General features: G+C 40.4%; 1 protein-coding gene and 1 pseudogene across 1 annotated transcript; one reads left to right on the top strand and one right to left on the bottom strand.

Moving 5' to 3' along the window:
* The first annotated feature begins 3,262 nt into the window (after positions 1 to 3,262).
* Positions 3,263 to 7,884, top strand: LOC143632455 (protein SCAR1-like). The gene is made up of 9 exons (XM_077100973.1): positions 3,263 to 3,417; positions 3,586 to 3,749; positions 3,833 to 3,956; positions 4,031 to 4,163; positions 4,288 to 4,355; positions 4,463 to 6,509; positions 6,576 to 6,677; positions 7,511 to 7,618; positions 7,712 to 7,884. Exons 1-9 carry the CDS (start codon positions 3,263 to 3,265, stop codon positions 7,754 to 7,756), a joined length of 2,946 nt encoding a protein of 981 aa, XP_076957088.1. The 3' UTR covers positions 7,757 to 7,884.
* Positions 7,885 to 10,803: 2,919 nt separating this feature from the next.
* On the bottom strand, positions 10,804 to 12,641 carry LOC143632420 (cytochrome P450 CYP82D47-like; annotated as a pseudogene).
* Between the last annotated feature and the right edge of the window lie 583 nt (positions 12,642 to 13,224).

Genomic DNA, 13,224 nt, shown 5'->3' with positions numbered 1-13,224 from the left:
CTCATTTCTCGCGAAAACTCGCGATGCCTCCATTAACTTGGCCCACGTGGTGGGCATACCATCTTTGCTTACGAGAGCCCGGCGGAGTTGATCACTGCGCGCGCCTTGTATAAAGGCCACGCGCAGGAGCTGCTCAGTTATACCCCCGATTGCCAGGGATTCCTGATTGAAACGAGTGATGTAATCTTCAATCGTTTCATCATTCCTGCGTATGCAGTGCATGATGTCATCAGGATCGCGCGTGTGCCTGCGCTGCTGTACGAAGTGGGCTTGGAACTTTTCTAATAGTTCCTCGAACCCATCAATTTGCCCTGTCGGCAAGCTCTCGAACCATACCCGCGCTGCGCCCGTGAGGCAGCGAGCAAACATATGACACCATGTTGGCATCGTCCAGCTCTCTAGGTTTCCCGTGTTATAGAAACCTTGCAAAAAGTCATCTGGATCTGTTGTGCCATCATATTTGCCCAGACCACTTGGCATCTTTGTCTTGTGCTGGACGGGAGCCTGCGCGATGCGCGCAGTAAACTTTGAGTGTTTTACCAGGATGGCTGGTCTGTAGGGCGTGGTTACGTCCACTTGCCCTCTGACCGGTGGGCTGTACGGCATGTGCAGATCCAGATCTGCTCTGGCTCCAGGCGCCATGTTCACTGGCGCGCGGAGCTGCGAGCCTCCTGCATGAGTATCCCGTGTCTTCCTCATGCTATGCACTTCTTCATCACTGAACTCAGTGTGTGCAGTGTGAACAGAATGTCCTTCTTCCGGCGCGCGCGGCCTTTTTGTAGTCTGCTTATCAAAAGCTTGCCTTTGTGTTTGGTCGGCTAGCTTTTTCTGCTTGACCATTTCATTGTATTTTTCCATCAGACGCCGCTGCTCGTTTATGAGCCATTCATTTGGATCATTTGTTTCCTCTCCTGGACCCATTGGTCCTTTCAGTTTCGCGCCGGCCATATTTTGTAACGTGAGATCGTCTGGAGGAGTTTCAGTCTGGCCGTGAGGGGTTGTGACGAAGGGACGGTTGCTGGTGGTACGCGTAGAATCACGCGGAACCCTCAGAACCTGCTGTCCGTCGTTAACACCCTCACGTTCAATATCCTCCAGAGCTTGATCAACGTTACGAACTCCAGAAACCATGGTGATTGATTTTTTTTTTTTTTTTTATATAGATCTGATGAGATCTGATTGCCGTTTGTAACAGTGGATGGCGCCAATGAAGAAACGTGGATCTACTCACTGGTAGCAGATCTACTTTCCTCGGGTGTGATTATACTATTTCACCGATGGTTCTTCTGGATCAGTGTTCTTCCACCTACAAAATGAACAGCGCCGTTACTTACCCCTCAGAAAGGGACAGAGGGGTCCTCTTTGGGGTAACCCTCCGGCGTGAGAATCAGTATATTTGTGGAGAAGATAATAATGTGTGTAGGAGAATCTCAAGAGTATTGCTTAATTGCTCAATACCCTTTGGTTGTGAGACTGTGTGATTGTATGTAACTGACTGTGAGTGAATGTGATTCAATATGATTGAATGTGTTATCACTGCTTGTAACTGTTAATGATTGAGTATGAATGTGTCATCAAAGTGGAGTTGATGCTGTATTTATAGTGCTAGGGTTACCACCGGTTGGGCTCAACCTCGTTGGCTTCCTCCAATCGCACTGCGCCACGTGTCCTCTGGGACACCTGGCGCTTTCTCGTTGGTTGTAATCACGTGGTAACACATGTGTCATGCTGAGTTGTCGACCTTTAATTTGGCAGCTGTCAACATCAGCATATTCTTACTCCTTAAAAAGATGCCTTCTGGAAGGTTGTCTGACGTGCACAATCAGGGTTGCCCTAATCCTGATTTGGATAAGGACGAGGTTGATTATGCGCACGTGTGATATGCGCCCATCCTGAGGATGCGCGAGGTCTTCTCTTTATTCTCACGCGCAGATATTTCATGCGCAGATGTGATATGCACGAGCATGTGATATGCGCCGCGCGCTGATGCGCTGCGCGCATATGTGATGCGCGAGCATGTGTGTCTGGGCAGATGTGATATGCACGAGCATGTGATATGCGCCGCGCTGATGCGCCGCGCGCATATGTGATGCGCGAGCATATGTGTGCCTGGGCATATGATGCCTGAGCATGTTTTGTATGCGCCATGCGCATAGGTTTTGGCTTTGTGCCTTCATAATGTCTTTATCTTGTGGGTTGACCCGCCTTGCTCGGTGTTGAGGCGGGTACATACCTCTTCAGATTTGAAGTAGGAACGAACGGAATCCACGATTCAAAGCCAAAATCTTTCGCCGCAGTCAGTGGCGGTGATGAGTGGTGCACGGCGAGTGCCTGAGCTAGGGCTTCAACGAGCTCATTAAGATAATTAAATGAATTTGCGATAACGTAATTACGAGACATAAAACTCGGATAATAGAAAACCTAATTATATTTTAAGCTATGACAACGCTAGCAAATCAGGGATTTCAAAGCTCTCTCCATGGCTAGCTCAAACTTCAGCCATAAAGACTTCAAGTCTGCCGAATATGATTGAAAGATCTGTTAGAGAATATGAAATCAAATATAAAGAAATCACATATATGTGCATGTGTAAAATGGAAAAGAAACTAAATCAGAATATGATAGAAAGAAATTTTGAATCATGAAACTGGGGTTGGGATCGGCAAAGATGATAGAGAAGTAAACCTCAGTTCATAAATATTGAATCTTTTTCTTAAATCAATACGTGTTTAACTATGGGGACTATTTGTTTAATTAAAATCAAACGGAGTTGGTCATCAGTTAGTATGGGATTGTTAATTGGTAACAAACTTGAAAGTAGGGATTGTCAATAGTTAGATTGTTAGTTGGGATTATTACTGGTCAATAAGTAATAGTTTGGATTATTAAAATCCAATTTTTATATTTATTTTTATAAAGGAATAACATTAAAAAAAAAAAAAAGAACTAGTAGTTAAGAGAAAAAGAGCAAGGAGAAAAGAGTAATTTAGGTGGCAACAATGATACTCACCCAGGAACCAAAATTTGGCTTGTAGAGGTGGCAATGCCATCTTCGTCGTCGTCTCTTAATAATATTATATATTTCATTGAATCTAAAAACACTGATCTTTCGTTCTTTCTTTATTTGTTTCAGTCCAATAGCAGCAGCAGTTAACCTGCCTCCATCCACTCACCTACTCTCTCTCATTTACTCTTTCTCTCTCTCTCTCTCTCTCACACTTTCCCACTCAAACACACTCTCTCTCTTACGGTTTCCGTTAGCATGCCGTTAGTCAGAGTGCAGGTGAGAAACGAGTACGGTCTAGGAACGCCGGAGCTCTATACGGACACTAACCGTGAAGATCCCAAGGCCGTGCTCGACGGCGTCGCCGTTGCCGGACTCGTCGGAATCCTCCGTCAGCTAGGCGATCTGGCTGAGTAAGTATTATTATTATTATTATTATTATTATTATTAACTTAATCTGAAATGATTTGATTTGATCATCAAGAGGCTATGATCATTAAGAGGCTACCAGACAGCACTTAGTGTTGGTTATAAAATTGAATCTAGGTTTAGGAAACTGAAATAATAAGATGATTGAATAGATTTGCAGCAGAAGTTTTCCATGGATTACAAGAGCAAGTGCTAATTACATCTTCTAGAAGTCATAAAATGGTACAGCGAGTGCACGCCGTTGAAGCTGCACTTCCTCCGTTAGAGAAGGCTATTTTAGCACAGAGGAGTCACTTACATTTTGCTTACACAGCTGGTAAGATAATATTTATCGTGCTTATGAATTTAAAACACTAATTTGAACTTCAATTTGAATTTTGTGTTGATGATATATTGCAGGTTCTCACTGGCATACGCGAGTTAGAACCGAACACAATCATTTCATTTACAGTGATTTGCCACGTTGCGTTATGGAGCCATATGAGGATTGTCGTGATCCTCCGCGCCTGTCTAAACTTGATAAGTATGAATAACGAATATGTGTTTTGGAATGCTGTTATACTGGTAGATGTGTTGACCTTAATGGCTGACTTTCAGGTTTGATATTGGAGGACCGGGATCTTGCTTTAAAAGATATTCTGATCCAACTTATTTCAAAAGATCTTCAGTGGGACCTTATGAAGCTCATCTTCAGACGGTCTCGAGAGAAAAGAAGGCCCGCCGAAACAAGGTATGTTTCATATACCACATAGGTTTCTTTACTCTTTAATAATGAGTTCAATCTGTTAGAATAAATAATATAGAGTTTGTTACATTAGTTAGTTAGCTAATAATGGTGCTTAACTACTATGTAGAAAAAGAGATCTTCATCGAGGTATAGAGACGTGACACATGACACACCAGTAATCATGCACGGTGGAAGGTATGATAATATTCTTAAGCACTAGAAAACTTATCATTTATGTGCGATCATTAATGCGATAAAACCGTAACAAGTTTATGATTTATATTGTAATTCTTCCTCTGCAGAACTGATTTTGGCTCGGTAAACTTAGAAGAGAAAGCTTCTGCTTCTCAAGATGCCTTACAAAAACCTGTAATTGACCTTGAAGTTGACCATTTGACTTCTTTTGACTCGAAAAATGGGTCGGGCTACATAGAGTGTATCTTCCGTCCAAGCTGCTCAACACAGTCAGAAGACAATAATGCTAAAGAATCGTCTTCTGATTCAAATGTGCAACATAATTCTTATCTTGATAAGTTTGATTCGGTTTCACTCGATGAAAATATCAACAACGGTTATCTATTAGATGATAATAAGTCAAAGTCAGCTTACATTACCTGGGACGAAAAGTTAGAAATCATAGATTCTACTAAGCAACCAAATGAATCTACAGAGGTGCCTTGTACAACTGATGAGAAGGAAAATCTGAGCAACGGAGTTGTTGACGACGTTGACTTTGACTTTCAAGACGAACAAGAACAACCTGATCTGATACCTGTCATTGTCCGGGGTCAGCATGATGAGATTGAAAGCGAGACTGATTATTACATGGATGCACTTAACACTATTGAATCAGAATCTGAAAACGATCTAGATTGTCACACGAAGCAAGAACTGAAGCGGTGCTCAGATGTTGACAACCAAAGGTTGGATTTTGAGAATAAAGAAACTCAAATAGACGATATTTCAATGGATTTTGAGTTTCATGTTCCTGAAAACACTTACTTGACCCCAATGCCAATATCCCTTGAAGCACATGCTGAAGCTAACGGTTCATCTAGCATTGAGAATCATCAAGTTGAAAGAGTTGTTACAAATGCAGTGATCGTTGCCAGCTATAGAGAACCAAGCCCACAGCCTATGGTGAATGAACCTATGATCACCCACAAGTCAATCGAGCCATCCGGATCAACTTCTGGTGGTCAAACTATCGTCAGCAATCCAGTAATGTTCTGGACGAATGGTGGCCTGTTGGGATTAGAACCTTCCAAACCTCCTGATTTTGGTTTGCCAGCTGCCACTAGTCCAGAGCCTGTGGAAGAGGCTAAAACCGCCATCAATGATGTCAAACCTGAATCATCTGGTCAACTCCCCGGTGCAGATGATCCTATTACTTCATCTCGGGTATTTGAATTTAGCAATAGATTATTAGCCAATGGTTTTAGGAAACAAATATCACTTGTCGGGAACGAAACACTTGCAAACTCAGTGAAAACTGATGTGCCCGAGAATCCAACCGTTCATAAAGGGTATCCAACTGTTACCGGGATACCGTTCCGAGAACAATTTGGGAATGGACACCCGCTCATCTCACCTTCTTCACCGCCTCTTGAACATATGAGAATATCATTCCAACCGATTGATGGATTCCAGACTTCCAAACTGAAATTGGCATTTCCCGATGTGAATAATAATAATAATAATGGACACATGTTTCCGTCATTTCAGTTGGTTCCAGAGGCAGTTTCATTACACGAGTTTGATTCCGACTTCGATGATGATGACACGTTTTGTAGATCATCTCCATATGAATCCGATCATCCATCTGAATCCAATTCCGAGCAGTGGGATTCCAGTGAGTCTCCCAGACTCAAGGATCATGAATTAGATGATGCTTTTGGTAGAATCTCATCTGCAGAATCTGTCTCCACCTCTCAAGTGAATGGAATCAGATTTCAGTCTTCTACACATGGTCTTTTATTTGATATTCCAAATCTTGATACTGTGAAAGCTTCACAAAATCAGGTGACTAATGACCTCAAGGGACCCACACCTCCACCGCCTCTGCCGCCAATGGAATGGCGCGGTACTGGTATCAAGCCAAACCTTGATGATCTCTCAGAGACGTTGACTTATACTTTGAATCTGACACCCACGCAGCCTACGCCACCTCAGGAGCCTAAGCCAGCTCCAAGAAATCTGAAACCCACACCGCCTACGCCGCCTCAGGTGCCTAAGCCAGCAACAAGAAATCTGAAACCCACGCAGCCTACGCCACCTCTGGAGCCTAAGCCAGCTCCAAGAAAACAGGAGAATGTTGTTGAAACAGACAGCATTAAGGTTAAGCCCAAGGTAAGTTTTATATTATTTATGTTTTCATGTTATTGTGTAAATAATATTGCATTTTATTTGTTGCAGCCTGATTGGTGGAATTTACACGCTCAAAATGGATCTACTCACATTATTAATGGGAAATTTGGAGATGAAAGGGAAGATTTTCTACAGCAGATTAGAAATAAAGTATGTAGTCTTTCCATATTTTTATTGAGTTATATACATTTAGGTTTTATATAAAATATTTAAAATCCACAGTTAAGCCGACCATTTCAGTTAACTAAACCCTATAGCACATTAGCACCTATGAAACACTCATAAGGATACATCATTGACGTTGTGTTCACTATACGCTTTTACATCATAAGCCGAACCCGAATGGAAGTTATTTAAACCCGAACCAACTGGCATATTCAGTTTTCAGTTTGGTTTTTAACTGAACTGAATTAGGCATAATCGCTTTTCGGTTTCATTTATGGTTTTAGGAAACCTAAGTAGGTGGTTAAAACCGAGGAACCTGAATTACATTTTAGCCCAATCCCATTTAGCTCAAAACCAATCCCATTTTAATTGAAACCAAAACCGAGGAACCTGAATTGCATTTTATTTTTTGCGATATTTTGTTAAAATCAGGATTTCTTTTGGATTAAAACCGAAACTGAACCGAATTTGAACTCGGTTTTTGGTTCTGCAAAATTTGAATTCTGTTTGGTTCTTGGTTTCTATCAAAAATATCTTCAAAGCGAGGAACCTGGTTTACATTTTAACCCTATCCATTTACCCCAAATTTTATCCCATTTTGATTAAAACCTAAGCTGAAACTGAGGAACCTGAATTGCATTTTGTTGTTTGGGTTTTTTTTGTTAAAATCTGGTTATTCCCTTCAAAACCGAACCAAATTCGAGTTCGTTTTTCGGTTCGGTTCTGCCGACTTTGAATTCGGTTCGATTTTCAGTTTCAACTTAAAAATTTTCAAACCGACAAACCCACAGATACATTAACAATTTTATTGCGTGCAGTCACGCAATCTAAGACGAATATCAACTGCTCCTCCAACTACCACACCTGCTGGCCCGACCAGCATTAACGTCACTGCAATTCTCGAGAAGGCAAGCGCGATCCGCCAGGTTTGACCCCATCTGTTAACTCATTTGACCCGTTTGAGATAAGTCACAACCCAAATCTAACAATCAAATTGTTATGTTTGTTGAAACTGTTAGGTGGTTGGAAGTGACGACGGGGAAGATAACTGGAGTGACAGTTGAGATGATCTTGGACTTCTACAGCTCTACAGTTACTTGTATGTTAATACTGTTATTGTTCCTTCATTTGTAATTAGTTTATAATCTTTTTATATTATATTTTTGTTCAATAGTCATACATTGATAGCCACAAACCAGTTAATAATCATATATAAACCGACAAAGTGGTTTAATACCCTCGAGTTGAGCCAAGCCAAGCCAAGCCAAGCGAGGCCAGGTTGGAATCGGGCTCGAGCTGGTTCGGCTTGGCTCGATATTTAACGAGCTGAAAAGTTGAGCTCGAGCCGGCTCATCAATTTTTTTAAATTTTTATTTTTACACATATTAAAAGACATGTTTTTAACATGCACATAATACAAACTTTTTAAGTAGTTTAAAAAGATTTTTTTCGAGGCTAGCTTTTCTTTTAAATCGAACTTTGAGCTAGCCACAAGGTTGAACTAATAAGAAGTCTTATATATAGATCATCAACAGAAACATATAAGAATCAAGTAAATTCTATCAAAAGTGCTTTATATTTTTTTGATAGAGAGTGATTAAGGTGTAGGACTGTAAATTGCATCTTTTCTTTTCTTTTATGTTATTGTTTTTGAACGACCAAGAAATTTGTACACTACGGGGTTTGAACTCTTGACATCTTATTTTACACCATAAACCACCATATCACCCCCTATCTTTTCAAAATATCAAATTTTATAAGTGTTTTAAATGTAAGGGGCAATATCATATATTCCTTTACAAATCTTGAAAATATCATGTATACCCAATTTATTAAAAATAATTAAGGTAAATGACTACATGCTTGCTATAAGAAAACAATTTAGTGGCGATAAAATTGATGTTATGCGCACATGCAAACAAGCAGAATATGACAGTTAAATAATGCCAAAAAATCATCCTAGAAAAATCTACGTTGGATGCGCACTTCCTTCGACATTTTGCCTCCCTATAAATTGTCGGCCTTTTAAATGGCCAAAAAAAATTATATATATTTATATTATCTTCTTATCCATCCGGCCTTGGCCTAGTGGAAGGAATGCTTAGCTTCTCTAGCAGACACTTAAGTTAAATTCTTATTTACGTCATATTTGATGGATATGATAAAAAAGGATTTGAACTAGGCCTTGTGAGGTTGTTAGTTCGGATCCTGACGAGCACACCCTGGTTTTCGTCCCACCGTCTGTTACGCTAGAGAGTTATACTCTTGTGGCAACTGGCGGTATGGTTTCCTGGTGAAACGCCCATGCCAAACTTTGAAGTCAACGTGAGCACGGCTAAGACAATATAGGCTGACCAGAGTGAGGCAACGGGACTCTCTAATTTGGGGAGTGTGATGTTGAACACTTTGGGCAATTGGTAGGTGTCATCCGTCATCCGCGCTAGAGCGCTTCTTCTTTGGGTCCATATGGCTGGTAGGGGTAGCATTGACTTTTGAATGTTTATGTATAAACGCTTATGCAGGTGCCTTAACATGTGTTTTAAGAGCCTACAGTGGTCTTAGAATCGGTTTTGTTTTGCGCGCGCGCACGTCATGTGAACGTGTGCGTGTACGCGTTCGTGTGTGCGCACACGTACGCACGTAAAGCCCCGGCCAAGGGTTGGAATACACATGGCCGAGGGCCTCCTCGCTCCAAAGCAGCTCTAGGAAGGGAGAGTCTGAGAGGGAAACGGTTCACTGAACACTTAGTTTCCCTCTCAACTCTCCCGTCGCAGATCGTCGCTAGTCGGCTTGGCAGCTCACGCCGAGACCCGGTGCGTGTTCCCAAGGACTAGCAGAATCGAAATAGCGAAATTCTTGGGTTATCTCAATGGGTTCAGAAACCACACGTTTCTCTGGATTGCATTTTCCATGGGATCCTGAAACCACCAGCCACCCCGACCTAATTCATGATGAGCCCACCAACTTCCTGGCAAAATGCCTACGGTTAAAAACCACCGACATGTCAAGATCAAAATTCGAATTGGTTCCTGGTCCTGGTCAGAGACCACTGCGTTCGTGCCGGCGATCCAACAAAAAAGCGAAGTAGTGGTCTCTTTCTTTCCATTACGAACGACACGCTTCGCCTACTCCCTCCCCGTGTCCCCTAGCGCTCCTGTCCAGAGCGAAGAGAAGGCGAAACGCCGCCGAAGCCACATAAGCAGGCTTCTCTTGCTACGTAGCAATAGAGCAGGATAGCCTTTTGCGCCACCATAGATTGATCAGAGCGATATAAAAGACATACCACATAAACAACCAATGCTTCAAGTGTATATTGACCAAAATGATTGATAAACTCAAATTGATGGATTTACCTAAACACTAAAAACAAAGTTGCCGTTATAAAAATATATTATCTTTCCATCAACGCAAAAAAATTTGTTGTAAAATGATTATTTACAACTTTTTAAAATTAAAATTATGCTGTGAAAGTTTATAAAATTATTCTAGGCAGGAGTGAACAAATAATTTCATGACATATAATTCGCTAACAATTTAGTATTGGGGCGATCATCCTTGAGACATCCGTTGTGTTCATCTTTAAGGATGGAAAAAAAGTTTAGTTTATTTTAATTATCTTTTTAAATAATTTATAAAATAAAGCTTTTGTAAAAATTGGTAACTTTAAACTTTTGTATATAGTTGTATTGCTATTAAAAATCCGTAGTTTCATCTCAATTCATTTTTTGTCATGTGATTTACAAGTTGACGGACTACGTTATGGCACTGAAATTCCCACGGTGACCTAGACACGAGCCGAGAATAGCTCTACAAATCCAGCAACGTTTATATAATTTTATACTCAATATTATCAGCAAACCATTTGTTTTTACTTTTTCTTTAACAATCATTATAGTTTTGTTATAATTGGAACCCTGTTTGTACATCAAATGGATTCTATATTCTACACACTTGTAGCTTATATGCCAAGTTTTGTAGCTTATATGCCAAGTATAGCATAAGCATACACTAATATAGTAATATGCACCTCTCATGTCTATCGAAAACCTTCTGTCCGTAACACTCATTTAATAGCGATAACACGACAAGTGCAAGCAAACAGATAGCACCTGAATGGACTGAAGGAAGGTACGAACCTAAAGCAAGGCTTCATACACATGTGGCGATAGTCTAGGTGCGATGAGTAGCTCAAGTGGACCATCTTTATGACTAATTAATCCACCACTTTCGGTCATGTCAATTTGCTCATTTGATGGATTCTGGAACTCAAATTCATGTATTATGTTGGCCAGTATCAACTGTATACTTTCAAGAGCAAAGGACATCCCTAGGCATACTCTTCTACCACTTCCAAATGGAATCAACTCGAAGTTTCGGCCCCTCACATCAATGTCTTTTTCGCTTGTTAAGAATCTCTCAGGTCGGAACTCGAATGGATTAGTCCATATTTGTGGGTCGTGATGAATCTTCCAAACATTTAACAAAAGGCGTGTCCCTTTAGGTACGGTGTAACCTCCTACAATGCAGTCTTCAATAGACTCGTGAGGAACCAAAAGCGGTACAACTGGATAAAGGCGCATCGTCTCTTTGATAATGGCTTGAAGATACACCAAGTTGTGCATGTCTGACTCTTCAACTTTTCTATCTCTCCCAACATGGTTTTCAAGCTCTTGCTGAGCTTTTTTTAACACCAAAGGTTTGTTTACTAGTAAAGATAAAGCCCATATCAGAATCGCTGTTGTCGTGTCCGTAGCACCCGCAAATATTGACTATGAAAAGGAAAAAAAAAGGTTTGATTACCGCGAAATTCATTGATATTGTAATATTAAAAATATGATTTCTTTTGAATACCACTTAGGGTCCAATAAAATTATTTGATTGGTGTCCTAAATCACCTAACGATACAAAAATATATATATGTATTTGAAAGAAAACTTCACATAAAAGGAGAACAATTTGCCTGGTTTTGAGTCAGTGACAAAATTCATACCAAACTCGTAGCTTTCACAATATTATCAGTGCTTAAGCCATAAAGGTCCTCTTTAATTTCTTCCTTAACACGGGATAACAACGTCGCCATGAAGACGGTTTGGTGTCTGCTCTCATCTACCTGCAGTGTAGAAGTAGCATTCATCTTCTTTTTTTGGTCTTCTAACCATGCACTAAGTACATCATCCATCTCTATTGCAGTCTTCTTCATCTTCTTCTCATACCCTCCTAAATCTAACCAACGCAACCATGGAATGAAATCCGATGGAACAAACACACCCGAAATGTCCATCCACAGCCTAATAGCCTTCCGAAACTGATCTCTGACGAGTTCATTGCGAGCAAAGTTATTGCCAAACATCATACGTATAACCATGTTCACAATTAAGTTTCCAAACCATTGCTTCATGTCAACCTAGAAGACCCTTTATTTCTACCCCAAGTTTTGTAAATGTCTTCCATGTATGACTTCACTTCAGAGACTCGGATATGAGCAAGCATTTGTGCACGATGGTGGGACGCAAGTTCAAGCACAATTAGCTTGCGAATGTGACGCCAATATGGTCCATATGGTGCGTCACCGACATTAGCATAGTTGTAGGCCATCAGATCGCTTGACATTTCTTTCGGCCGGCTAGCAAAGACTCTATCGTTGGTAGTTAAGCACGCTTTGGCCATCTCAGAATTGCTAACAACTAGAACTCGGTGAACACCGAGTTTGATGGTGAAAATGGGTCCAAACTTTTCAGCCATAGAGCCCAACCGTTTGTGACGAAGTTGGGAACCAACTAAAAGATGCAAGTGACCGATTATTGGCAATGTTCCAGTAGCTTCAGGTGCCCTCGCTCCTGACCCGTAGTTGACCTTGTTAACTCCATTTCTTAATGGTTCAAGACCACCAAAGATTAGAAAACATAATATGCTGGCTACAAAGAATATGAGTAATAAAAGTAAATCCATATCAATGTTTTGGAAAAATGAAATGTACACAAAAATGTGAGATGAAGACCTTATATAGTGGTAATGCATTATATTATTTGATGAGTTTTCGACTATTAAAGACATGACATCAAACGTAAACATGACACCAAACATATATGAGCAAAAACAAGAAGACCCGTGTTTTACATGGATAGGCAAATAAGCTAGAAAACAATCTAACTTAATTCGCGAATAACGTTTGCCCTCATAAACCTACAAGTCATGTAAGATGAGTCTATGTTTGATATTTTCTTCATTTAGTTGTAGACTTGTAGTGAATCAATTCAATTTTATGACTGTTTAGTGATTTTTACTAGATGAAGAACACAAGCTATATTTTTTTCTTTCCTTTTGTTGGTGAACATAAATTATGGATGAACTCACAAGAAAAGCAAGCTTTTGAAAGAGAAAAAGGAGTATTTTTATAAAATATACACATTGCTAATATGACTTCTGACTAGATGCACATTTAGACATTTTTAGTATCTTCCATTTAAGATGTTCTTGTAAGGAAGTTATCTCAAAGCATTACCAATGTTCTTGTTCCAAAGAAACTCTTTCA

This window comes from Bidens hawaiensis, unplaced genomic scaffold (genome assembly GCF_021521415.1).
Source record: "Bidens hawaiensis isolate Kalapana, Puna unplaced genomic scaffold, B.hawaiensis_p1.1 tig00006390_1, whole genome shotgun sequence".
Classification (NCBI taxonomy): domain Eukaryota; kingdom Viridiplantae; phylum Streptophyta; class Magnoliopsida; order Asterales; family Asteraceae; genus Bidens; species Bidens hawaiensis.
The sequence above is the reverse complement of the archived record's forward strand: the minus strand, read 5'-3'. Positions and strand labels throughout refer to the sequence as shown.